Source organism: Cervus canadensis, chromosome 5, assembly GCF_019320065.1.
Source record: "Cervus canadensis isolate Bull #8, Minnesota chromosome 5, ASM1932006v1, whole genome shotgun sequence".
Taxonomy (NCBI): Eukaryota; Metazoa; Chordata; class Mammalia; order Artiodactyla; family Cervidae; genus Cervus; species Cervus canadensis.
The window spans coordinates 2,302,492-2,329,986 of record NC_057390.1 but is presented as its reverse complement, the minus strand read 5'-3'; the positions used below and the strand labels follow the sequence as shown (position 1 = coordinate 2,329,986).

General features: G+C 51.4%; 1 protein-coding gene across 1 annotated transcript; it reads left to right on the top strand.

Moving 5' to 3' along the window:
- The first annotated feature begins 43 nt into the window (after window positions 1-43).
- Window positions 44-13,058, top strand: TMEM127 (transmembrane protein 127). Its single transcript, XM_043467790.1, has 4 exons — window positions 44-200; window positions 624-941; window positions 9,830-9,994; window positions 10,638-13,058. The coding sequence occupies exons 2-4, from the start codon at window positions 698-700 to the stop codon at window positions 10,943-10,945; spliced, it is 717 nt and encodes a 238-aa protein (XP_043323725.1). The 5' UTR covers window positions 44-200; window positions 624-697; the 3' UTR covers window positions 10,946-13,058.
- The last annotated feature ends 14,437 nt before the right edge of the window (window positions 13,059-27,495 follow it).

Below are 27,495 nucleotides of genomic sequence, written 5' to 3'. Positions count from 1 at the left end.
CCCGGCCTGTGTCGCGCGCCGAGAACGGGGCGGGGAGCCGGAGGAGGCGGGGTCAGAGGTGGAGGAAGCCGGAAGTGGATCGGGCCGGGGTCTGTCCGGGCGTTGCGGGTTTGGGCCCTGAAATCGCTCGGGTCGGGGTAACTGAGGAGCTCGTGACCGGGACGGAGCGACGCCATCCCGACACTGAAGCCTGCTGACTGGTGAGGATCAGGAGTCGCTGAGGGGTGGGTCCTATCTGGGCATAGATCGCCCCGCAGAGCGCAGTTCCCAGATCCTGGGTCCCTGATCCCTGCGGCCCAGCTTGGCCCTCCGCCCCTGGACACCCTCTGGCCAGGACCCCGAGTCCGGCTCTTTCTTCCACCAGCAACGGATACCTCCGCCCCAGCCCCTCTCCCTACTGTATTCTGCCAAGGTCCAGCGGGCCCCCAGCCCTCTCCGGGTCATCGTCCCTCACCTCCGCATCTCCACTCCGGGGACCCCGTCCCCGCCCCCCGAAGCTCTGCTGCTCTCCTGTCTCTGCTCGGCCCTCGGTCCCACCCCCACCCCCTTGGGTCGGCCCTGACCGCCTTCCTCCAGCCTCACCTGCTACGAACCCCGTACGTTGCTCTCCTCCCCCCGGACAGGCAGGCTCTGTGCGCCCCGCGGAGGTCGGCGGCGACCAGCAGCGATCGCAGAGCGACGGCGGGCGGCCCCTGACATGTACGCCCCCGGAGGCGCAGGGCTGCCCGGCGGGCGCCGGCGGAGAAGCCCGGGAGGCAGCGCTCTGCCCAAGCAGCCGGAGCGTAGTCTGGCCTCGGCCCTGCCGGGTGCCCTGTCCATCACCGCGCTCTGCACCGCGCTCGCCGAGCCTGCCTGGCTGCACATCCACGGTGGCACCTGTTCCCGCCAAGAGCTGGGGGTCTCCGACGTCCTAGGCTACGTGCACCCGGACCTGCTGAAAGGTGAGGGCGCTGCGCGCCAGCCCTCTTCTTTCTGGGCGCCCGGGCCTCCTCTGCAGGGTGCGGACTGGAGCTGAGATAGCCTGGGGTAGGCACCTGGTTGAAGGAAACAGCCCATTGCTGCCTGATGTTCTTACCCACCAGGTGGCTCTGTTTGGGGTCCGGCCCCTCATTAATTCTGATGTTATTCAGCCAAGCACCCACTCCTCAACGCCATGGTAATCTGGACTGCTATTTTTGGCTTCTGCTGGGGGAAGGGCGCTGTATATCAGAGAAAAGATAAGGGTGCTAGGCATCACAATTACCTGTCTCCTTCTAAGGGGTCGGAGATACAGGAAGACTTTTTTGGGGGCCGGGGGGGGGTCAGCTTGAGAAAAAGGAACTTTAAAATATGGCTAGATTTTAAAAGATGTTTGTGAGTTCTGCAGTCTTTGGATTGTTAAGAGAAAAAGGGAGTCTATGGTATTTTCAATAACCAAAAGTCAGCTCCATTGCCACCCTCAGTAAAACAATAGGAATTTGGCTCCTGGAACCCTCACAAGTGTGACGGAATGAGGTAAGGTTGCTTTATTCAGTATGGTGCTTCCCGGCCAGGGAAGCAGAAGAAAGAGGAACCAGACCATCATCTTTACTGGATGCAGAGGGGGCCTGTAGCCCATCCTTCCCAGCCTTCGTCTCTGGCAATGAAGGTACAGGCTATGTGGTGTGGGGGCAGTATTGCACTGCCTGGATTTTACAGGGAAAATGGTCGGTGGATTGCAAACAGCCCTTATTAACAGCAGAGTTCATTACCCCCAAGGCCTTTTGAACCATTCCTGAAGGTTTTCTCCATGTGCCACTCCTGGCTGTAATTCATTCCAGATGTGTGTTGCCCCATGTCTCAGATTCCCCTTCCTGTTAGGTATCTTCAGCATTGTCTAAGGATTCAAACTGCCTGGGGTTTGGTGAAAAGGTCAAGTTTTCTTTGAGTGCCTGGGATCATATACTACTTGTGCAGGTCGAGGCTGAAAAGCCCTGTCCTTGTGGCCTCATGTTGTCCTTCTCTGAGTGTTCTCTTGCTGGTTTGCATTTCTCTTTGAGTTTTCAAAGCTTTCAGACGATTTTGTAGAGAACAGGATGGGGGCTTCTGGTTTGTTTCCAGATATCACCGTGATGATTGCTTTCACTGTGTTGGCTCACTAATACCTATGGGCCTCGCTGGTGGCTCAGATGGTAAAGAATCCACCTGCAATGCAGGAGACCCAGGTTTGATTCCTGGGTTGGGAAGATCCCCTGGAGAAGGAAATGGCAGCCCACTCCAGTATTCCTGCCTGGGAAATCCCATGGACAGAGGAGCCTCACAGGCTTCTGGGGTTACAGAGAGTCAGACACAGCATAGTCACTAACGCTAACACTTACCCACAGGATGGAGACCACGTGCTATGTAGCTTTCTCTGTGGCCAAAAGCCCATCAAGCTTGAGTTGAGTCAGGGTGACTTTTCTGTTAGCATGTTCCCCAGAACTTGCCTTCTTTGAGGCACAGCTGCCACTTTCCACTGCTTCGTCCAGACCTTGGCAGTTGAGCCCCTTGGTGGTCAATATTTCAAGTGCTTGGTGTCATATCAAAACCGGGAGTGTATGTGCATGCTCCGTTGTGTCCTACTCTTTACAACCCCATGGACTGTAGCCTGCCAGGCTTCTCTGTTCATGGGGATTCTCCAGGCAAGAATACTGGAGTGGGTTGCCATTTCCTTCTCTAGAGAATCTTCCTAACCCAGGGATAGAACCCGAATCTCCTGCATCTTCTCCATTGGCAGGCGGATTCTTAACCACTAGCTTCCTGGAAAGCCCCCAACCTGAAAGGGAATTCACGATGCCTCTCTATTTCAGATTGTTCCTAGGAAGGCTTGTAAAATTCCTGCTATGGAGGGAGGGGCCCATCTGATCCATGTCTTCATTCCAAAGGTCCAGGAAACTGTGTCTCAGAGAAGTGAAATGATCCGTGCAGGGGCACACAGCTGGGAACAGCAGAGTTGAGTGCACCTCACTTTTGACACCAGTATAAAGTGATGCTGTCTCGTTTATGTTTGCTTTACTTCAGCTGTCATAAGGAACGACCTCACAATGGTTTATCTCACCCTGGCATACATCCTGTCAAAGGCACATCAAAAATAAATTCTTGGTTCTGTTCTCCTTTGTTCACACACATATCTACCTTTTCTGAGAAATTATCCAAGCTGGATTTTGTCTTTTATAAAGCAGGTCGCCTTCACCTTTACATGATGCCTGCCTGTTCATGTGTTTAGGGATCTTAACCCATGAATGGTTTCAGCTTGGTTTTCCTTGGTCTCCTTGGCCATTGCAAGCTGGGAACGCTTGGTGTCCTTTAATAAAGGCGTTGACAGTGCTACCTCATGAGCTATCACAGAAGGTGGTAAAGAATCTGAAGGTCCCTGATTGCTTCTCTTCTTTGTGCGTGCTTAGTTGCTTACTCATGTCCGACTCTTTGTGACCCCATGGACTGTAACCCGCCAGGCTTCTCTGTCCATGGGACTCTCTGGGCAAGAATACTGGAGTGGGTTGCCATTTCCTTCTCCAGGAGATCGTCCCAACCCAGGGATCGAACCCGGGTCTCCTGCATTGCAGGTGGATTCTTTACCTTCTGGTCCACCAGGGAAGCCCCCTTCTTCTCTGTACCAGTTAGCTTTTGGGTGCCCGCTGGGCCTTCAGGCATTTGCTGCTGTGTAGGGTTGTGCCGAGCCTCTGGGTCTAGCAGATATCCTAGTGTGGAGGCCTGGCTATTCCCCATCTCAGGAGAGGGCAGAGCTGTGGGGTACAGGCCTGGTGCTTGTAGGTGCTTCCAGAGGGAGAGCAGACCCTGCCAGCTCTCTGCAGGTGATGGGGAGTGGAGCGGGTCACCAGGCTTTGGCATGATGCCTTCCCGTGTCTTGGCCCCCTGCCTGAGTAGCGGGCATTGCACTAAGCACCCTTCGTGCCTGGCTGTAGTGTCCCCTAAACAACGTCTTTATTTGGTAGGTAACTGTCATCACCCCCATCATACACACACAAACACTCGCAGGCCTTAGGCCCAGGCTGCTCTCTTACACCCTTACCACTGAGCCTTAGGGCACACTAGACTTTTTCCTCCATCAGAGCTGTCCTGGACCTCTTACTTCCCCATTCTGGTTGAGTTTTTCTCACAAGCCAAGGCAAAACTGTTTTTTATTCCTCTTGCCCTCTCGTTGCTGGGCTGAGTCAAAGCCCATCATCCTCTCTCATTCCCAGAGGCCTGAAGGCTTTTATAAATGCCATGGCTCAAAAGATCCTGTTGGGAATTCCTTTACTCCCCCGGGCTGCCCGCTTCTCACCCAGCTCTTCAGCCTGGGCCAGGGGGCCAGAGATGTGTCCAGACCTCTGGTGGCCCCCAGCAGGGGAGCCCAGATAACCGTTCCTTCTGAGCCTCAAGCCCTCTCTGCCCCTCAAGTGCGCCCAGCAAGGGGGCAGCGGGGACCATAGGCTCAGGAAGCATCTCTGGAGAATGAGGGAGTTTAGGATGTGAAGTCGGGGGAATCACAATTGACAGCAAGTCATGGGAAGGTCAAGGGCCTTCTGGGAAGGGCTGGCATGTCTGAGGGGTAGTGACCAATGCACCTGGCATTTCTGGATCCTGTAGGAGCATGTCCTTGGAGGCAGCTGGGCCAGGACCCTTGGGATTTGTGGGACGACCCAGCCGGGCACTAGAGGGCCCTCTTGGAGTCTTGTGTCAGAAGCCTTGTCTGGAAGCTAAAAAGTCAAGAGAGGGGTGCAGCTGTATAAAGTGGGTGAATGAATGCTGGAAGGACTGACTCAAGGACTCCAGTGAGGGGGCAACAGGAGAAGGAACAGAAGGGAACTGGCAAGAAGCCACTAGAAGCTTCCTGCCTGCTGCCTCTCTGGGCCAGGAGGGGATGAGAGCCATGGGCAGGTAGACAGGAAGAGCGGGGGCCTTCCAAACAAATCCAGCCCAGTGACTCACCAATGACCTTGGGCAAAGTCAGGTCTGTGGGATCCTGTTACACAGCAGCCACCGTCTCCCCGGTGACTGGAGGGGACAGGCAAGCAGTGGTTACCAAAGTAAACAGGCTACCGCGCAACTGGAGCACAGGGTGCGTGCGGTCTGACCAGAGCGTGGTGGATGCGGCGCTGGTGGAATTTTAATTCAGGGTTCTGCTCCGCATGCCATTTCTCTTCACAAATAAAATGACACACACATAGCATTTGAGGATGGGCTTCTCTTAGGCAGCCCTCTCAACAGAGCAGATATTCATTGCCCTCCCTGCCACACCGATGTCTGGCAGGGGAGGAGAGAAAGGGACATTGAGATCCCGACCCCAGGAGAGCCTGAGCAGGGTTCTAAGCAGGGCTGGGTAGCGCTGCCTGTCTCTGCTGTGTGCTCTCAGACCCTCTGATGAGGGCCCACCGGGGACGTGGGGCAGGGTTCTGGGATATCTGTCAGCATCACTCCAAGGGAAGTTCCCATTTGGCTCCCCCTCCCCTGACCCAGAAGGTTTGCTCAGAGCTTTGGAGTGGAGAAAGGCATAAGGCAGTCAGGTGGAAACAAAACCTGTTTGAACTGTGGGTGCCAAGCCCCTTCTCTGGACCACGTCATCTCCCCCGGGGTGCTGATGCTCTAGCCCCCACTGGCTGATGTGCATGGACAGGGCAGTTCTTGGTGTTGGGAGGAAAGGCATGCCAAGGAAGACACTGTTGGGGCCACCCAGCACAGAGGGAGTGAGGCTACTCCTTCCTGGCACTTTGGGGTCTGGCTGCCCCCAAGGGCCGTTGTGCAGATGGGGCAGGTGTCATTGCTTCCACTGACAGGTGAGCGGGCAGATGTCAAGGACAGCTTGCCCGAGGTGATGCATAACCTGTGGTGGGACTGAGACTGGGGGCCAGTTCACATGCCTTCTGCTTTTTTTTTTTCCTAATATTTCTTTATTTGGCAGCACCAGGTCTTAGTTGCAGCAGGCGAATCTTTAAATCACGGCATGTGGGATCTAGTTCCCTGACCAGGAATTGAACCCAGGCCCCCTGTGTTGGGAGCTCGAAGTCTTAGCCACTGGGCCGCCAAGGAAGTCCCCTGCCTTCTGCTTTTAAGAGTCAAGACTCTGGCCTTCTCTGATGGCCCAGTGGTAAAGAATCCACCTGCCAATGCAGGAGACACGGGTTCGATCCCTGATCCGGGAAGATCCCATCTGCCATGCGCCACAACTACTGAGCCTGTGCTCTAGAGCCCAGGAGCTGCAACTGCTGAAGCCCAAGGCCTTAGGCCCGTGCTCTGCAACCCTAGAAGCCACTGCAATGAAAAAAGCCCATGCACCACAACTAGAGTCGCCCCTGCTCACTGCAAGCAGAGAAAAGCCCGCACCCGGCAAGGAAGACCCAGAGCAACCAAAAATAAACAAATAAAGTCACACTGTATATGTATTTTTTTAATTAAAAAAGATAAGAGCCAGGCTCTGACGGTTGCTGAAGCTTAGATCACACCCAGCAGGTTCGGCTCAATGATTCCCTGGAGGACCTCCATTCATCATTCAATGACCCAAACCTTTTGGCCTAGAAGAGAATCCATGCTTCCAGCTGTTTCCGTAGTGAGCTCAGCAGCCACTGATGCTGACGGCTCTGCCAGCATCCACGGTCCCTTTTGACTTCTCCCTCAGATCCAGCTCTTCAGGATCTGATCGATTAGCTCCATCGGGGAAATATGAAACGGCTGACTCTGGTGCTCAGTGATGGTGAGCATCACGGTGCCAGGGAGCCTGACACTGGTTCGGAGCCCAGCTCTGTGCTGTGTGTGACCTGCAGGAAGTCACTTAACCTCCTGGAGCCTCTGATTCCTCATCTGAACCATATGATGAATCCCCTGGAGTGGAGTGAGGCTTAACTAAGATAACATTTGCCCCACCTGTGTGCACAGGCAGGCATACCTGGAGAGAAACACAAGAAACTGCCAACAAGGTTGTCTCAGAGCTTCCCTGGGGGTCCAGGGGTTAAGACACTGCACTTCCACTGGAGGAGGCTCAGATTCAATCCCTGGTTGGGGAACTAAGATCTCGCATGCCATGTGGTGTGGCCAAAATAAAATTAAAATTAAAAAAAAGATGTTTATCTCTTGGGAGGGGCAGCTGAACATCTGTGGAAGTCTTCCTTGTGGCTGAAATAAGGATATTCTGAAACATAAGACCCCTGGATGTGTGTCCAGTGGATGTACGTTGTAAAGGATGCTAATACAATGAACATCCTGTAGTCACCATGCCACCTAAGAAGGGATCTCTGAAGCCCTGGGTGTTCCATTTTTCATTTAAAACTGGATCAGCCTTTAAATTAAAACTGAGTAGCACAATTAAAGCATCGCTCAGAGGGCCTGGCCATGTTGAGTAATGTGGGAGGAATCTGAACCCAGCCTGCTGCAGAGCAGACTGTGATGCAAACCTTTCCACCCTGCTGCTCACAAATTATTCTTGGAGGCACTAGAAGAAAACTTGCGTCTTGGCAGGTCCTGCCGTGTGCCACGTGGACCCCCAGAAGAACTGTCACAGAGAGCTTTTAGCAGCATTTACAGTGCAGCCAGGAAACAGCCCATCTCTGGGAACTTTTGTTTTAGAGAGGCCCTGTGGGCTTCTAGACTCCTTCAGGCCTGCAGGGCCAGATTAAATGAAGCCTGGACCTCGTTGCTGGCAGAATTTAGGCACAGGCAGGCCTCCTGGCAGCAGGCGATCACCCAGGTTGGATGAGTGGGCTCCAAACAGATGGTCAGCTGACAGGAGAATGACAGATAGCTCTGAGGGCAGCTTGGCAGGTGACCTGAAGCCAGATCAAGGCATATGAGTCATGTGGGCTCAGGCAACATCTGCCTGGTGAATTTTGCACCCAAGGCAGAAGTGTGTGCTGTCACAAAGGCCCAGGGCCTCTGGGTATCTGGTCTGGTTTTTCTGTGTGGGAGGCCAGGCCTCAGTCCAGGTGACCCCATGAGGCTAGTCAACGTCTGGTGATTTGAGTCAGCTTGATTGAGCTCAGGTGCCCTCCCCAGCTTTTGGACTCTTCCTCGTCAGTTCACCTTCCTCTGGGTCCAGTGTTTCCTGGAGTGTAAGGCTCAAGCCACCTGCGCTGCTTGTGGCGATTCAGACCCCCAGGCCCTGCTCCAAACCAAGAGCTCGGAACCTCTGCAGCTTGGGCACATGCGCTCAGCCAGCACCCTGCTGTTTCTCTGTGCACCTGGGAGGGATAACCACCATCCCGCGGCCTCTCAGCCTGAGATCCAAACTCAGGGAAGGAGTGGACAGTGTAAATCTCGTCAGCCCTTTTCACAATTTTCCAAATCCATTTTGGTGATCTAAATAAAAGAAGAACTTGCTGGTGGCTGAATAGGGGAAGTTAAGGCCCATTTTCTACTTTTTATCAAAGCTTAAAATAGTTTCTTTTTGGATCAGCCTTTATCCTGTCTGTGTTTCTAGAACTATGGCAGGTTGTGTAGATATCAAAGGGAACTGACAGTGCAGTCTAGATGGAATAAAAAAATTTTTTTAAAAGAAAGCAAGAACGATATTAAAGCCCCAGAAGGACATGCAGGTTGCTCACTGTGTCCAGTGTGCAGTTGTCAGCCTGGGGTCTCACCAGGACCCTGGGGACGCCTTACTCTTTGAATGTTGGGCCTCCTGTTTTAGCATCTTCCTTTTTCTTGGTCCCTTCCCTCGTTTTTGCTAGAGCGAGCAGCCCCCAAAGGCTTTGCCCTCGTTTCAGAAGGTATTTGGTGCTGTCAGCTTCTGAACCTTCCACGCTTTTGTGGTATAAATCTGATTGCTTCTTAGCTTTTCCCATTTCTGGCTTATACTTCAGCTTATCTCTTGTGTCAAGTCCGTTCTAGCTCTGAGGCCCTTTACGTCCCAGTTTTCAGAATTCTGTTTGGCCCTTCCTCTCTTTGTGCAGGTCTAGGTCTTAAAAATTTTTTTGTTTTGTTTTGTTTTAGTAGGATTTGGGGATGAGCAAAAATAAATAAGGAGGTCCAGTCTACCAGCTCTCCTCATGTATTTAGTTCTCTCTTGTAATTATATGGTTCTCTAAACTGCTTCAGCTTCTTTTTTATTTATTTACTTATTTTGGCCGCACTGTTTGGCATGTGGGATTTTAGTTCCCTAACTAGGGATCAAACCCATGCCCCCTGCAGTGAAAGCACAGAGCCTTAACTGCTAGACTGACAGGGAAGTCCCTTCAGTGTCTTTTTAAATGAAAAAGGGGACAAATGAGTGACTGGTAGAGAATGGACTCAAATGGGACTCTGGCCCTTGTTCCTCTGGCTGTCTCAGCTTAGAAGTCAAGGGGCTTTTCCTGCCACCTGGAAGCACGCTTTAGCAGAATGGGTTAATATGTCACATTAATTCTCAGGGTCTTTCAAGATGATTAGAAGAGCGTGGCAAATACAGTTAACTCTTTGAACAACAATGGGATGCTGATTCTCCCAGCAGTTGAAAATCATGTTTGATTTGTGTAATTTATAGTTGGCCTCTGGATCTGTGATTCCACATCTCAGATTTAACCAACTCTGATCATATAGTACTCTTGAAAAACAATCCACCTGTAAGTGGACCCTCGTATTGTTCAAGGGTCCACTGTACACTGAAGTGGAGTGCTGCACTTGGACTAGTCCTGATGGGAAGGGAGGAAGGACTCAAGGCTCATGGGAGCAGTGACCCAGGGGTCCTGTCTGCTCATAGAGGCTCCTCCCCCTTCTCTGCAGACCCCCTGGGAGCAGGAGCCAAGACCCTTTAGTCCTCTCCTAGCTCCCCTGGACTGCGGTGTGGGGAGAATTCCGAGGTGGGGACATCCTGCCCCAGGGTGTTCCTGGGAGCCCTGAGGATTTGGTTCTTCCCCTGCAGACTTCTGCATGAATCCCCAGACAGTCCTGCTCCTGCGGGTCATTGCTGCCTTCTGCTTCCTGGGCATCCTGTGCAGCCTTTCTGCGTTCCTTCTGGATGTCTTCGGGCCCAAGCATCCTGCCCTAAAGATCACCCGTCGCTATGCCTTCGCCCACATCCTCACGGGTAAGCCCGGGCCGCTCCCAGTGCGTGAGTGACTGCCACGGGGCTGGGGCATCCTGTCTGGAGTTGCAGGCGGGGGCCAAGGGCTTTCCACGCGCAGACACAGTTCCCGCTGCTTGTTCCAGCTCTGGCCTTTCATAGAGCACTGGGGCGGTGGGGCAGACCCACTCGGCCGAGCTGGAGGGAGCAAATGTTGTTAGAATTTCTAAGAGTGGGATCTGAAGCTCAGTTGGGCTCATGGGGCCCAGAAGGAGCCAGAGAGGAAACACTGTGTCTCCCTCGAGTGCATGGTCTCAGACTCCCTCTCCTCCCCATTCCTGTAGACCAGGCTTCTCTTCCCTCATGATGGGGCTGCTGTGTTTATTTCACTTCGGTTAGTACTGACTCCAGATACCTATTCCTCTCAGGCATCCAATGACCTCCAGTAGGCCTAGTAGCCCAATTCCAAATTCTTAAGACAGAAACTCACCGGCCTGGGCAGGGTCAGGCCTCTGTCCCCAGCCCTGGCCACAAAAGCTCCCCGTCACAGGGTGTGGGGCCAGGCAGGTTCTCTGAGAATGGGGTTTGGGTGGAAAGGCTGCAGCTGGTGCCTCAAGTATCCAGGCTGCGGGGTGCCTGCTAACCCCTTCTCCCTCTGTCCCCCCAGTCCTGCAGTGTGCCACAGTCATCGGCTTCTCTTACTGGGCTTCCGAACTCATCCTGGCCCAGCAGCAGCAACATAAGAAGTACCACGGGTCCCAGGTGTACGTCACCTTTGCTGTTAGCTTCTACCTGGTGGCTGGCGCTGGTGGGGCCTCCATCCTGGCCACAGCGGCCAACCTCCTGCGCCACTACCCCACGGAGGAGGAGGAGCAAGCGCTGGAGCTGCTCTCGGAGATGGAGGAGAACGAGCCCTACCCGGCAGAGTACGAAGTCATCAACCAGTTCCAGCCGCCCCCGGCCTACACACCCTAGTGCCCCGTGGGCTTCGGTCCTGGGCGCCCTCCCCGCTCTACAGCGCCGCCCCACCTAGAGGTGCTCCTCTCCCCAGCGGGTCTCACTGGCAGGATCCTGACCACCGCCACCAACCTTCCCCAGGGCACACTCTACCTTTAGGGCTGCTCCTGGATCCCCGCCCTCAAAACCTGGGGTTCACTGATTTTAGATAACACACTCTTTTCCCTCTTGAACCTGCCTCTCCCTCCACGGTCACTAGTCATTACCAACCAGGGACGGTCATACACGTTTCCCCCTTTGTGGGCCTGATCTCTGAGGCTGAGATTTTCCCTGGGGTGCTGTTGACAGTGGACAGTCCCTGATGGGAGAAGCATCCTTGGAACCCAAGGGAAAGGGGACCATGCCCCGCAGGCTCGCCTCATAGCTGTCCCCATGTGTCCCCCCAGCGGTAACTCTGGACCGAGCCCCTCTCCTGCCCCTTCTGGGAAAACCCAGCACAGGGCCACCTGCCCTGTGGATTTCTCTGCACTTTAGTCTTTGGACTGCCCGTCACGTGGGTCCTGTTTTTGCGGGAAGAAGGGGTGGCCTCCAGGAAGCAGAGCAAGTACCCGCCCTGCCCCATCCCTGGCTGGTAGCCCGAGGCCTGGTGGGGAAAGTGGGTCTCCTGAGGCCCAGAAAGGACCATTGTGAAGAGGGCCGCATCTCCCCAGCCCCATCACCTCTTAAAATGTGAGTGGTTTTTAAAAGGGAAAAACAGCCAAGCAACACCACCAATACTCTCTTTTTAAACTAGTGACAAGAACATTGTCTATTGATCCCATCCCTTTTGGCCCTGCAGCGTTTGGGGCCCTGTCCCTTCCAGTCCCTGGCCGTTGCTCCCTGAATCTCTCCCGGCAGAATGCAGCCCTCCTGCATACCCCCCTCCTCCATCCCAGTGACCGTGGCTCCTGGGGCCTCCCTATGGGACCCAGAGCTGCATCATTGCCCGGCGGCGGGCTGAGGACTGTGGCCTGGCTGGCTGGCCAGCGTGGTGCTCCTCAGGACTGCAGCGCTGAGACATAACCTGGCCTCCGTGTAGAAGCAGGGGCAGCAGGGCAGGAAGCCCGCCGCCCTCCACATAGGAACCACGCCCAGGGGACCCCCGCCGCGTGAGGCGTCGGAGCTGCCTGGTCAAGACGGGCAGACCGCCTATGTCCTCCAGGCTCGACGGGCCCCCTGGACTGTGACTCGGGGCGGCGGCTTGCTGCACACCCCTCTCCCCTTCTTGAATGTACTCTGGTCTCACAGTGCGCTACCAGCTCTTTCTTGCCCGGCCATCACTGGCTGTCCTGTTTGCCACATGTGGCCCTGGATCAGCTGAGTTTTCTGCCCTGAGACCTGGGGCATCAAGTGGGAGAAATCTGAGAGCTTCGGTGCAGATCCAAATGGCCATGCTTCTTGGGAATCTGTCCAGGGTTGAGCAGAAAAGCAGACAGATCTTCGTGTCCTTCGCAGGCCATGGACAGAGTAAGACTGGAGAATGGACACCATCGTCGACCTGTGACTTGAAGGGACTGTCATGTCCCCTGTCCTTCCGTGGGCAGGCTGCCCAAGGGTGTCTGGACAGATGTCCGTGGGGCTGGTGAAAGCCGTGCCTGCGTCTGTGTGAGCGGCCGCCCGGGGCTCAGTGTGATGCCAAAGCGTCCCGTGGTGACTCACACTCTTCCGGACTCTTCTCTCAGGCAAGAACGTGTGATACCTGAGCACAGTCATGGAGCGCAAATCAGTCTCGTCTTGCTGTAACTTGTGCGAGTTTGTCTTGGAAGATTTCCAGGGCATGGACAGCTCTCTTGACCCTGGGGGTCTGAGCTGGCAGACCAGGAGACCGGGCACCGAACACGCATGCCAAAGTGACCGGTCATCTCACGAGGACCCACACCCAGGACCCTGTGAGCCGTTCCATGTGGTTCAGAATCCAGTTTTTATTAGCTCCCCAAGCCTCTAGCCTTTCTTTCTCTTTTCCCCTGCCCTCCTGACACTGATAGTTGTCATATAAACTCCCCTGGTTGTGTTTTGTTTTTTTTTTCCTAGAAAAAAAAAATTAAAAAGCAAAACAAAACAAAAAAAACAGAAACCACAAATAAGAATGTAATTGCCAATGGCTCCCTGGTCATTTTTCTGTCCCGGTTTCTCCAATTTGGTTTGTTCCCTGCCTGTTGGAGAAGCAGGAGAAATTGAAGAAGGGATTACCTGACGGTCCAGTGATTGGGACTCCACACTTCCACTGCAGGTCGCACAAGTTCAATCCCTAGTCAGGAAACTAAGATCCTCTGTGGCATGGCCACACGCGCACACACACACACACAACAGAAATTGAGGAACTGTGCCCTAATTTTTAAAAGGTTAGAAGGAACTTGAACCTGCTTGCTCCTTCCGAGGCATCTGCACCTAAACAGTCTTCTAATCCTAACAACTTCCACCCCGAGGTTCCAAGGCTGGGAACCAAGGATGCCTCCCCCCAGGTCTTGACTTCAGACCCTGAGCTCTTCCCTCTATATCCCGTGAGCTGCAGAAGAGCGTGGCTTCAGAAGTCCAGCCTGTGTGTGGGGATGCACAGACTTCAGGGCCAGGACTTGCAGAAGAAGATGCACTTTCTTTAGAAGCCATGGGGAATGATCCCTGACGGTTCCCCTTGTTCCCTTTATCCATTCACAGTGTCAGCTGGCACCTGGGCCCCAGTGTGCATCACGGTGACAGAGCTCAGGGCTCCCTGGAAGGAGCAGCCAACTTGGCATTTATTATTATTATTACTGGGAAGAGTACACATGTCTTTCTCAGGAGCTGGGAATGTGTTCTTTTCTTCTCATTTCATTTCGGACACTTAATGAAAGGTGCTTTGCATAAAAAGCACTGTTTTGGTCTCCGTGAGTGAAATGTGATGAGCTTCAGAGGCCGTTCACCAAAGATTTTACATTCTTAGTCTAGGAGATGGACTCGTCCGTGGAAAGAGAGAAGTGACTAACAGACAGCTGGGAACGTGCCATGCCCAGAGGGGTTCCTACCTCAGGCATCCTGGACGAGGCAGGGCTTCGCCTGAGAGGGTGTCAGCAGTGGGGTGGGGGGAGTTCCTGCTGATGGAAAGCAGGAGGAGAGACAGCTTGCGGCCAGGATGTGTGTGATGTGTGTGGTGAGAGAAGAGGTCAGGAAGGCGGGGGGCGGGGGGGGCGGGGGGGGGCGGGCACTGCAGGGACTAGCAGCAGTGGAAAGCCCTGGAAGGATTTTGTGAAGAGAAAAGAGGGTTTATCTGAATGACTGGTGATTGAAGGAGGGTCAGCCTGGCAAGTGGAAGACTCTGAGGGCATGTGGAGCCCGGGACCCTGGAAGGCAGGAGCCCCAGTCCCTGCTGACTCATCACAGCTAGAAGGCAGTGTGTGTGAGGGGAAGGGCACCAGGGAGAGAGCCTTGGGGACAAGAGGAAGAGGCTGTTGTGTCTTGTGGGAGAGCAGTTTGCTTAACTAGAGAGTCTTTTCGGCCGGCATCTTGCCCACAGGTGTCTCAGCCCCTAAATGGGTCACAAGCTTCTGTCCCCACCAAGGCCCTCCGGAAGGCAGAAACCTGACAAGGGGCACAGGATGCCCCTTGAGACTATAGGCTCAGCCTTGAAACAGGAGAGCTTCATAGAGACAGAGACTGCGCACGGGCAGTGAAGAACGGGCAGGCTTTCCTGAGAACAAGGAGGTCAGTGGAGAGGGTCAGGGCTTTTAGGGAACAGCGAGCTGGTGTTCTGAGACACCCATGGACCCAGCCCGTGTGGATCTGGAATGTCAACCTTATTGTCAGAACATGGTTGCGAGATATGGAACTCTTAACACAGAACCATCGTAATTAAATGGAATGTGTTGGTTCCATAACTGAAAGGTGACTTGGCTGGGTGACTAGGTGGCTGGTGACTGTGTGTGTTAGTCACTCAGTCGTGTCCGACTCTCTGCAACCCCATAGACTGTAGTCTTCCAGGGATCCTCCAGACAAGAATACTGGAGTGAGTTGCCATTTCCTTCTCCAGGGGATCTTCCCAACCCAGGGATTGAACCTGGGTCCCCTGCACTGCAGGCGGATTCTTTACCGTCTGAGCCAGCAGGGCTGGTGACGAGGGGACTCAGACAATGACGTGAAGGCGTGATTTCTCTCCAGGCCTCTGCTCTGTGAGTGGGCTCAGGCAGTGAAGACGCAGCCCCAGCTGCACACTAACCTCTTGTTTAAAGACCGGGATGGGTCTCTTTTGCCCAACCGAGATCATGGCCCTTCCCCTCCACTGTGGCTGAGGGTTTGGAGCTCTATCCTATGGTCTGGATGAGGATGGTGACATTTGGGATCTTGGGTTCAGCAATGGCACCATGGTGTTGGTTGGGATGTATGAGGCCAACACCAATGAAGAGACCCTTGCTGGCACCGGCCTACACGATGGAGATGAAATGCCCAGAATCCCCCCGGTCGCTGGCCCCCAGCCCTCCTGACTGGGACGCAGTGACACGTGGCCACTGGCCAGCTCTGCTCTCTTGCAGATGTTCTGTGTGTCCCATCTCAGGGCTGAGCCTTGAAATCAGGCTGGCCCACACTCAAACAGGCAAACGGCCTGGATCACCCTGACCCTGTTCTCAGGAATTGTTATTTTTCCTTCTCTCTGATGCTCAGCCCTTTTCTTCCAGCTCCATTCCTGGGTCCACCTGGCTTCTGACTTTCCCAACTTTGTTCTTGTCTACTGTGAGCTCAGTGCTCTGCTTGAGTGGTGCTTGGCACCCCTGAAGACACACACAGCCTGTGTGCATCTTGGCTGTTTGGGGGAACTGCCTACCTCACCCCAGTCCCATCCTGAAGTCAGTCCAATGGGGTGGGGAGGGAGCAGGCTCCAGGGCGCAGGCAGGGGGCTGACACCGCGCGCCACCAGGTGCGTGCACTTTTGCATGAGTAACTCAGAACTCCTGAAATGCCATTCTGAAGGAATGATGCCTTCTTTTACACATGTTCCACAGCTAATACACATGTCTGTATGCTGGGTCTCCATCCCCTAACCTGGGACCTACGTACTTCAGAAAGATGATGAGAAATTGGAGAGAGTCAAGGTAAGCATTCTACATGGATGAAAGACTGGGAGAAAAATAAACAGCTCTAGAGAAAAGGATGCAATAACAATCTGAAACGTGTGAAGAGATAGTTACCAAGGAGACATGTGACCTTTGGGACTTCCTCGGCAGTCCAGTGGTTAAGTCTTTGCCTTCTACTGCAGGTTCCATCCCTGGTCAGGAAACTAAGACCCACATGCCACATCTTGTAGCCAATTAAAAAAAAAAAAAAAAAAGATGTGGGACCTTAAAAGGGTTTCCCTGCTGGCTCAGACAGTTTAAGAATCTGTTTGCAATGCAGGAGACCTGGGGTTTGATCCCTGGGTCGGGAAGATCCCCTGGAGGAGGGAATGGCAACCCACACCAGTATTCTTGCCTGGAGAAGTCCATGGACAGAGCCTGGTGGGCTACAGTCCATGGGGTCGCACACAGTCAGCACTGCCCTCAGGGACTCAGTTTCCTCATCTGTAAATGAGGAGCAGAACTGAACTTTAATGTTCTTGTCATCCTAATCTCCAGCATCCTCAGAAAGAGGTGCCACCTTCCATATCCACTCTGGGGGAATCAAGACAGAATGACTTTGAATGTACTTTAAGCATTAAAAAAAAAAAACTTTGTTTTGAAAAAAAAAATGTGTACTTGCTGAAAAGTTGTAAGGATGGGACAAGGAATTCCCATATACCTTTCAGCTAGATGTACCAAATGGCAACATTCTTGTCATGTTTAATTTTTATTTAGATAAAATTCGCACACCTGACTTCCCAGGTGGCTCAGTGGTAAAGAATCCACCTGCCAATGCAGGAGATGCAAGAGACATGGGTTTGATCACTGGGTCGGAAAGATCTCCTGGAGAAGGGGATGGCAACCCACTCCAGTATTCTTGCCTGGAGAATCCCATGGACAGAGGAGCCTGGCAGGCTACAGTCTGTGTAGTTACAAAGAGTCAGACACGACTGAAGTGACTAAATGGCAACATAATTCACGTACCATGAAATGCACCCTTGTGAAGTATAAGTCAGTACTTTTAAATTTATTCACAAGGTTATGTAATCATCACCACTAATTCCAGAACATTTTTATCATCCCCCAAAGAAACCTGTGGCCATCAGCAGTCACATCCTATTCCTGTCCCTGCCCCAGCCCTTTACAACCACTAATTTATTTTCTGTCTCAATGGATTTGCCTGTTCTGAACATTTAGTATAAATGGACCATGTGTCCTTTAGTATCTGGTCGGGAAGATCTCCTGTAGAAGGAATGGAAACTCACTCCAGTATGCTTGCCTGGAAAATCCCATGGATGGAGGGACCTGGCAGGCTACAGTCCATGGGGTTGCAAAGAGTTGGACACTACTGAGCAACTTCACTCACTCACTGTATCACTTAGCATAATGTTTTCAAGGCTCATCCATGTTGTAACATATGTCAATCCTTCATTGATTTGTGCGGCGAATATTCCACCATAGTTACATACCACACTTTGTTTATCCATCAGTCAGGCAAGTGACACGTTTCTGCTTTTTGGCTATTGTCAATAATGCTTCCATGAACATCTCTGTACAAGCCTTGCTGTGAACATGTTTTCAGTCCTCTTGCATATATGCCTAAGAGAGGAACTGCTGGGTCATGGTGACTCTTATGCTTAAGACTTTGAGGAACTGCTGGGCTGTTTTCTAAAGTAGCCACACCATTTCATGTTCCTATCAGCAACATACGAGGTTTCATTCTCGCCAACACTTGTTTTTCCTTCTTCATGTTGAAACCTCTTTTCTGACATTACCTAAGTCGAAAAATGATTCAAAATTCAAATTGGTCATGCAAGAAAGGATTTACTGGCTGAGAACCAGGAAAGTCAAGTAATGCAGTGACTTTGTGGCTCCACAGGTGCTCTCTGGACCACTTCTCTCTCTCTCTCTGCTCCACTCCTGGAAGCTGGCTCCATTTCCTAGCCAGGCTTTTCCTTAGTGGTGATACAGAGACCAGCTAGCTTCAGGCTTTCCTTCGAGCACCAAGTTCAGCTGAAAACACAGCAAGCTTTTCTTCTCCACCATTTACAAACGTCTCAGGGTTCACTCTTCAGGACCCAGGGTTCACACTCCTGGCCAGGAGCATTGGATGCCCTGACTGGCTTGGTCGAGGGTCACTCGTCAAGCCCTGATGCTAGGAGTAGGATCATATGGATGAAAGGAAGGCGGGGTAGGGAGGGGTGTTTCCATGAAAAGGAAACCAAAGTATTTCACTAAGAGAAGGTGGGATGGAGGCTGAGCAGCTGAGGCCCAGTGGTTCCCAGAAATGGGGAGGATGCTGAGCTGGTGAATCTACATGCTGAACTTTCCCCTCCCCTGCAGGGTCAGGCTCCATTCCTTAGCACCCCTGATGGAGCCTTGTCCAAAATCCTCTTGAGCACCCTCATGACGTGGCCTCGCCATTGTTTGTTTCCACGTCTGCCTCAAGATTTTCACTTTATTCGTCTTTGTTTCCCCAGCTGATCTCCAGTGTCTCCTCTGAGATCTTCTCCGCTGGGAAGGGAAAGGAAACAGGTGATGGAAGGTCATTCTAGAGATACAACAAAAAAGTGCAGTGGGAATTCAGAGAAGGGCAAGATGATGGGGTCAGGAAAGCTGTACTAAGGTGTCTCTGCGGGTCTAAGAAATAAAGGAGTGGCTAACAGAGGCCAAAATATCTCCTTCATTACTGGTAGAGAGGCTGAGCTGGAGGATATGGTTTTAGGTTTGTTCGCTAAGTGGGCTGTTAATACAGATCCTGTAAAGAGGCCGACTAACCCACTCAGTCACAGCAGCAGGAGACCCAGAGAAAGCTTCCCCTGACCTTGAGCTCTAGAGGGGTAGAGCCTACATCAGCAAGAGCAGCGGGGCTCTGTAACATGCAGGCAGCTCACTTCCAAGAGGAAGGAGGGGTGGAGCTGCCCAATGCATGAGCAGTGCCCCTCTTTACCCCACACCTCCACCAGAATGGGCAGCTTTATGTATGGACTTTGACAGTTTGTTTGTCGTTATTTTTTGGCTGTGCTGTGCAGCATGTGGGATCTTAGTTCCCTGACCAGGGATCAAACTCGCCCCCCTGCACTGGAAGCTGGAGTCTTAACCACTGGACTGCTAGGGAAGTCCGCAGAGTGGTCATCTTTTACTCTCCTTGAAAGTAAATGAAGGGGTAGAGACAGGACAGGAGTGTCACCACTAGTGGAGCTCCTTGCACCTGGAAGGAAACAGGGAAGGTTTCCTCAGGTGGAAATGGCCTTATGGAAGTGGGCATTCAAGATGGTCTACTGGGTTCCAAGCAGGAGGCATTGAAGAGGCTTCAGGCCAACACTCTTAGATACAGTTTCTTTCTTTCTTTCATATTTATTTATTTGGTTGCCCCAGGTCCTAGTTGCAGCATGTAGGATCTTTAATTGTGGGCTCTAGTTCCCTGACCAGGGATCAAACATTGGGCCCCCTGCACTGGGAGGGGGAACTCTTAGCCAGTGGACCACCAGGGAAGTTAAGATGCAGTTTCTAGTCACCTCTCTGTCTCATGGTCCTAAATGACTGCTCTCCTGCTTGCCTTCCAGCTGGGTCACTTGGGTCCTGACTTGCTTGCACATGGTTGTGCACCTCTGTACCGAAGGTCCTACCCCAGCCCTACACTGCAATGAGCAGTCCGTTCCCAGGGGCAGCGGCCCGTGGAGTTGGGTTTCTTCCCACTGTGAACTAGGCCAGGCTGAAGATGAGGGTAACCTGAGCTGAGCCAGAAAAGCACTGGTTGCTGGGAGGGAAGGAAGCAGTAGGAGTCATGTGCCACTTCACTCCCTGGGCTCCAGGCCCTCCACTGTCCAGCTGGGAAAAGGGGAGCAATTCTTGCCTCCACGAGGCAAGGAGGGTTTGCTCCAAAGGCAGGCTTCCTGGAGGTTGCCTGAATGTGATGCTCATCAGGGATTTTGATGTGCTTCTGGGAAGAGCTGATTTGAGGTGTCTTTGGTCTTACAGTTCCATGTGCAGCCCCATCTTGATAACACAAATGGATGCTTTCATGCACTGCTTTTAGGTTATGAATTAGGGGGAAATTGCCTGCTCTGGAAAGACTTCACATACTGATGAATAAGTGGGTGAATACTGTAAACACTTTCCATTCTGAATAATAGATGAATAGAGCTTTGGGTTACGTATCATTTTGAAGGGAAAAAAGGTAATTACTGTCTTTTGGCCTGACAGTTGGAGCCCAGGGGTTGCATCAGATTCAAGCAAATTACTTTCCAAGTTATTGGAGGAAAGGGACTGACTAAAGCATAGGCATCAAAGCTAACCCTCGGAACTTCCCTGGTGGTCAAGTGGCTAAGACTCCGAGTTCCCAATGCAGGGGGCCCAGGCTCCATGCCTAGCCGGGGAACTAGATCCTATATGATACAATTAAGAGATCCCGCATGCTGCCATGAAGATTGATGATCCTGCATGCTGCAACTGAGACCTGGCACAGCGGGGAAAAAAAGGTAACTCTATTCCAACAACCTCTGATGTGCAGACGACAACACTCTAATGGCAGAAAGCGAAGAGGAACTAAGAGCCTCTTGATGAGGGTGAAATAGAAGAGTGAGAAAGCTGGCTTAAAACTCAACATTCAAAAAACAAAGATCATGGCATCTGGTCCCATCACTGCACAGCAAACAGATGGGGGAAAAGTGACAGATTTTATTTTCTTGGGCTCCAAAATCACTGCAGATGGTGACTGCAGCCATGAAATTAAGACGCTTCCTCCTTGGAAGAAAAGCTATGACAAACCTGGACAGCGTAGTAAAAAGTAGAGACATCACTTTGGGACAAAGGTCCTTCTAGTCAAAGCTATTGTTTTTCCAGTATCAGTATCAGTTCAGTTGCTCAGTCGCGTCCGACTTGTTGTGACACCATGAACCATAGCACGCCAGGCCTCCCTGTCCATCACCAACTCCCGAAGTCCACCCAAACCCATGTCCATTGAGTCGGTGATGCCATCCAACCATCTCATCCTCTGTCGTCCCCTTCTCCTCCTGCCCTCAATCTTTCCCAGCAACAGGGTCTTTTCAAATGGACCATAAAGAAGGCTGAGCGCCGAAGAAGTGATGCTTTCCAAATGTGGTGCTGGAGAAGACTCTTGAGAGTCCCTTGGACACCAAGGAGGTCAAATCAGTCAATCCTAAAGGAAATAAACTCTGAATATTCATTGAAAGGATTGATGCTGAAGCTGAAGCTCCAATCCTTTGACTACCTGATGCGAAGAGCCGACTCACTGGAAAAGACCCTGATGCTGGGAAAGATTGAGGGCAGGAGGAGAAGGGGATGACAGTGGACGAGATGGTTGGATGGCATCACTGACTCAATGGACATGAGTTTGAGCAAGCTCTAGGAGATGGTGAAGGACAGGGAAGCCTGGCATGCTACAGTCCACGGGGTCGCAAAGAGTCAGACACGACTTACTGACTGAACAACAACCCTAATTCACTTAGAGTGGGTCCATTTAACCTTCAGGAATGCCTATCCTCAGGTGTAATGCCTAAAAACTAAATTCTACACACACCATCACTAAGCCAATAAATAGGTGCTTTCTGTCTCTCTGCCACATCCTGAAATTAGGAGAGATGATGCCCAGTTTAGGACTTGAAACCTGCAGGCCCTAAGGAAGCGCAGAACAGGGGAAAGGGCGTGTGCTAAGGGACACCCCGGAAGGATGGCTGGATGGGTGTTTCAGTGCCCCAACCAGGCAGAGAGAGGGCCCACGACCTAGCCCCCCATCCCAGCCCTCAGGACGTGTCCGTGCGTGTGTGTGCTGTCATCTGACTCTTTGTGACCCCACGGACTGTAGCCCACCAGGCTCCTCTGCCCATGGGATTTCCCAGCGAGAATACTGGAGTGGGTTGCCATTACCTTCTCCAGGGTATATTCCCGACCTAGGGATTGAGCCCGCATCTCCTGTGTCTCCTGCATTGGCAGGCAGATTCTTTTACCACTTAGCCACCTAGGAAGCCTGCTGTCTGGACAGGTGTACCCTGTTGAGCTCCATGACAGAGCCTGTTTCAGGCAGGGTTCCCTGGGCAGCAGGCTTCGAGACAGAGACTAGCGTGTGGATTGGGAGTTTCACATCTACGGAGGAAGGGGAGGAAGCAGCTTTTGTCAGGTGGAGAAGGTGGGCTCTAACAAAGGCCTTAGCTGACCACAGGGTTCTGAAGCTGGGATCACCTTTTCTTTCTTTTTCGGGCCATATCCTACAGCTTTTAGGATCTTAGTTCCTTGACCCAGGGATCAAACCTGTGACCCCTGCAATAGAAGTGCGATTCTTAACCACTGGACCACCAGGGAAGTCCCTGGGATGGCTTTTTGAGTTGCCCTGAGCTGGGGTGAGGAGCCCAGGCCTTTATATTCCAGCTTCAGCCAGTCATTGGATGCATGCTATCCCCAGGGTGGAGGTGTGACTTTGGGTGAAGTTCTCCTTTCACTTGAGGGGAATTCCTGGAGAGGGCTGATAACAGGGGGCTAGAAGCCAGCCCTGTTTTCAGTAGCAAGCGGCAAAAGACCTTCCGTCATGAAGGGCAACCCGGGTTGCACATCCTAGTGTCTGCTACTCCTCACGCCTCTCAGACCCACTTTGTGTAAGTTCTGGGGGCAGCTCTGCTATTTCTGGGGACAACAGATGGTTAATGGGACGAACCACAGCCCCCACCCCTGCAGCTGGTCCTGAGGCCCCGAATACTACTCACCATCTCCCTCCTCTACTACCCATTTTCTATTCTTCTCACTGACAGGAAGCACCTCTGCTGAGTTCCTGGTCACCATGCCCTTTCTAGGTCACGGCTGCTGCACTTGCCTATTTAGCATTGCTGTCAGGATGGCGACTCGTGCTTCTTGCCTGCTGGTCCTTTGGCTCAAAGCGCCTGGTGCCAACTGTGAATGAGTTCCATGGGACTTTTGCTGTAGCTCCTGATGGAAATATTTCCTCTTTGGAAAACAGGACCTCAAAATCCTCAAAGTTCACAGTCCTGGTGACATAAATACCCTAATGGGATTAATGGTAAGTGGAGCCACTCCTACTCCCACCCCTTGGTTCCTGAACCTATCCTTCCTACTGGGACACAGCCCCATATTGACTGTCTGATAGAGTGCAGACTGTGTCCTGGAAGATGCTGCTCCATCCTTAGTTTGCAGCATCTCTGTGCTGGTGCCCAGCTGTGCCCTCACAGACTATGCCTTCTCTCTGTTCAGGCTGGTGTCTTTTGGGTGGTACAGAATGTGGTAGGGCCAGTGGATTCCATGGTCATGCGTCACTGTCACATACCTTCTTTGCTGTGCAGTGGGTCCTTTGGTGTTGATTCGATGATACATCCTGTGACAATGTGTCAGACACTCCATAAACACTCAAGATAGCAGTGCTGGCTGAGACCTGGCAGGCAAAAAAGGCCAACCATACAGAACACAGCAACTCCAATCAAAATGAATCGCTGCCCGTTCCCAGGATGGAAGTTATCTATTGTAGTCAACTTGGCATCAAGCAGCTGACTGTGGTCTATGAGGAATACTGATTCTAGGGGCTCGGCATTGATTTCATTGGGGGTAGACTGAACATTCAGCAATGGCAGGAACTTTATCAGCCTTTGTGAATGGGAGCCCAGGTTCTTGGGTCCACGTGTTGCTCCCATCCCTGCCACTTGGCTACTCCATTCATTGCCAGTACGAGGTGGTCACAACATCTGGCTGGTATTGACTGGTGAGTCATTCTTTCTATTTGGTTGTTTACTGCCTCTTGCACAGTTGGTGCTCTCTGGTGGGCATCTGCTCAATTCTTGCCCAAACACATAATCCATCACATGCCTGTATCCTTGTCCTTGGTCTTCTTTCTCCTTCCGGGCTCCTGTGCAACCAGCCAAGCCATGCTAGTACCATCAGTTCAGTTCAGTCGCTCAGTCATGTCCGACTCTTTGCAACCCCATGGACTACACAGCACGTCAGGCTTCCCTGTCCTTCACCAACTCCCGGAGTCTACTCAAACTCATGTCCATCGAGTTGGTGATGCCATCCAACCATCTCATCCTCTGTTGTCCCGTTCTCCTCCTGCCTTCAATCTTTTCCAGCATCAGGGTCTTTTCCAACGAGTCAGTTTTTCGCATTAGGTGGCCAAAGTACTGGAGCTTCAGCTTCAACATCAGTCCTTCCAATAAACATTCAGAACTGATTTCCCTTAGGGTTGACTGGTTGGATCTCCTTACAGTCCAAGGGAATCTCAAGGGTCTTCTCCAACACCATAGCTCAAAAGCATCAATTCTTCTGTTCTCAGCTTTCTTTATGGTCCGGCTCTCACATCCATACAAGACTACTGGAAAAACCATAGCTTTGACTAGACGGATCTCAATTGGCAAAGCAATGTCTCTGCTTTTTAATATGCTGTCTAGGTTGGTCATAGCTTTTCTTCCAAGGAGGAAGCGTCTTTTAATTTCATGGCTGCAGTCACCATCTGCAGTGATTTTGGAGCCCAGGAAAATAAAGTCTGTCACTGTTTCCATTGTTTCCCCATCTATTTGCCATGATCTTCATTTTTTGAAAGTTCAGTTTTAAGCCAGCTTTTTCACTCTCCTCTTTCACTTTCATCAAGAGGCTTTTTAGTTCCTCTTCGCTTTCTGACATAAGGGTGGTGTCATCTGCATAGCTGAGGTTATTGCTAGTGCCTTAAGTCCATTGCCTACATTTCTGTTTACAACAAGTGTGAGAGAAATTATTCACTGGGACAATTTCCCTTGGCACCATCTTTCAAGATCACCCTAGGGAGGGGCTGTAGTGCAGCCATGGTTCTTTTTCAGCTTGCACCCACACACCACTTTGACCTATGAGCAAATCAAGCTTTTTTTTTTTTTTTAATTTATTTATTTGGCTGTGTAGGGTCTTGCTTGCAGCACATGGGCTCTTTTGTTGCTCCTCATAGTACATGGACTTCCTTGCCCTGGGGCATGTAGGATCTTACTTCCCCAACCAGGGATTGAACCCACATCCTCTGCATTGCAAGGCAGATTCTTAACCACTGGGCCACCAGGGAAGTCCGCAAATCAAGCTTTTTTTGCCACATCAAGTGGCATGTGGAACTTCCTGGACCAGGGATCAAACCTGCACTTCCCTGCAGTGGAAGCATAGAGTCTTAACCCCTGTAATACCAGAGAAGTTCAAGCTTTGCTTTTTTTCCTCCTTGGTCAGATGGTCATAAAGAGACTCCACCTTCTATGCAGCCAGAGGCAGGGCTGAGGGAGAGGCATCAATGTGTATCAGCAAAGAGAATGGGTGGGGAGGATGCTCGTCCCAGATATCAGGCGAGTCCCTGGGATGTCTGCCAAGGGTGGGTTTTTGGCTTCATGCAGGCAAGAATTCAAGATCAAGTCATAGTAAAGTGAAAGCAGGTTTATTCAGGAAGATACTCCATAGACAAGAGGGTGGGCCATCTCAGGTGAGAGGCCCTGAAACATGGGGTGGTTAGTTTTTATGGGCTGGGTAATTTCATAGGCTAATGAGGTGGGAGGATCATTCCAAATATTTCTGGAGAGGGGCCCCAGAATTGGGTCACCACCCACTGTTTGGTCTTTTGTGCTGGGCCTTGGAACTGTCATTGGCACTTACGGGTGTGTCATTGAGCTGATGTATTACAATGAGCGTATCCTGTATCCTGAGGCTCAGGTGGAAGTCGACTTGTCTGCTGTGTTGGATCTGGTTGGTTCTAACCAGCGTACGTGTGTCCTCAACGGCTATGTCACTCTTTGGAAGGCTGTTCCCTGTCCCTTCCTGTTTTCAGTGCATAAATGCGAGGTGACATGGATGTCTAGGTCATCTGTTTGTGTGCCTTACTGTGCCCCCGGCCTCTCACCCCAATTCTGGATGCACCACTTACTATGGATTATTATGCCTACTCAGCTTTATGTTTTGGTGAGTCTAATAGGCAGAACCTAACTTATGTAAGACAAGCTCATGATTAAGAATTTTGGATCAAGTCAAAAATATAGAAAGGGCTGGATGTCCAGCAGGAAAACCTTACACGAAATTCTTTTATTTTTTAAACTTATATTAAGCTTAAATGTTACAGTATGGTAAAAGGAAGTCTTCATGTGACAGACTGCTCATTCCAAGGCAGTGAGTGCATTTAGAAATTTCGCACTTAATGTACCTACATGAGCAGTTTTATGTGATCTTAATAAAAGATATTTCTCCAAAATACATTTTTTCAACGTTGTTCTGGGAATACACAAGCAAAACAAAGTTTGTTGATGGACTGGAAGAGAGGTTAGGCTACAGAGTACTCTTAGGGTCTGAACAACAAAGTGGTAGAGAAAATGGTATAGAAGAAATGGATTTTGAAACTTCTAAAGCTGAATGGATAGGTAGGTACAGCAATGGAGACAGCAAGCATGTTCATGTTGTCCTTTTGATGCCAAAATCTTGGCTTTCTGTGCACCAAGACCAAACAGAAATACCGAGAAAGAGTTATGGGGAGGAGAAAGAAAAAGTGGCTTTATTACTTTGCCAGGCAAAGGGGTAACACAGTAGGCTAGCACTTCAAGAACTGCGCTCCCCTCCCTGGTGAACAGGGAGAGGTTATACAGTCAGGTAGGGTGTGTGATAGGGATCAAGGCAGTAACAGTCTCCCATTCTTTTGGGAAGTTTCAAAAAGGGCGAGGTTACTGACAAAATTAGGGTCTGTGATAGGAAAGACTGAAGGCAAAAGTAGAAGAGGGTGGCAGAGGATGAGATGGTTAGATAGCATCCGTGACTCAAATAGGCATGAATCGGAGCAAACTCCTGGAGATAGTGCAGGACAGGGAAGCCTGGCATGGAGCAGTCCACGTGGTGTTATAAAGAGTCAGGCATGCCTTAGCAACTGAACACAACACAAGGTGTTAGGTGGTGCAGTCTAATCATGGTGAACCTCTCTGGTCCCTTTAATTTTGCCCCAGGTGGTTTCGTGACTGCTCCTCCCTTGATTAGCAAGTCTTTTGCCCTTTGAAACTCAGAGAAGGTCCAGGAGGCTGGAGGCCAAAAAAGCCTACTCACCCCGGAGCCCCACAGGGTCCAGCTTGGCATCACTTTCAAAAACAAACCACAGCTGTAAAAGGAAGGAGAAGGGGTCGTGTCTGGAAAAAGGAAGAGTTCAGGTCTCCTTCTCCAAAGTGAACTCGACAGTGTTTATGTACTGAGGAGAAAGAGGCAACAAAGACAGGGGGAAAAAATGGCTGGATTGGAGCAGCTCAGCTGGTGTTCCTGAGAACTCATTTTGGTAAACAGAAAACAAAAACAGGAAAACAAACAAACAAACAAACCCAAAAAGGAACAAAAGCAGAAGTCCTAAGCTCCTTTAAATCAAAGGAAGTGGGAGAGTAGGAAAATTCAACCTTTCCCATTTGTTGGGTTGCACCTCGCAGGCCTACAAGGCTTCTGTGCTTGCCCAGCTTCCAAATGGAAGAGCGTGGAGTTAGCAAC

Excerpts from the sequence above, each read along its gene's own strand:
- TMEM127 (XM_043467790.1), top strand. The coding sequence starts at position 698 with ATGTACGCCCCCGGAGGCGCAGGGCTGCCCGGCGGGCGCCGGCGGAGA. Across the intron at positions 942-9,829 it reads GCACCCGGACCTGCTGAAAG|ACTTCTGCATGAATCCCCAG; the intron begins GTGAGGGCGCTG and ends CTTCCCCTGCAG. Across the intron at positions 9,995-10,637 it reads CTTCGCCCACATCCTCACGG|TCCTGCAGTGTGCCACAGTC; the intron begins GTAAGCCCGGGC and ends CTGTCCCCCCAG.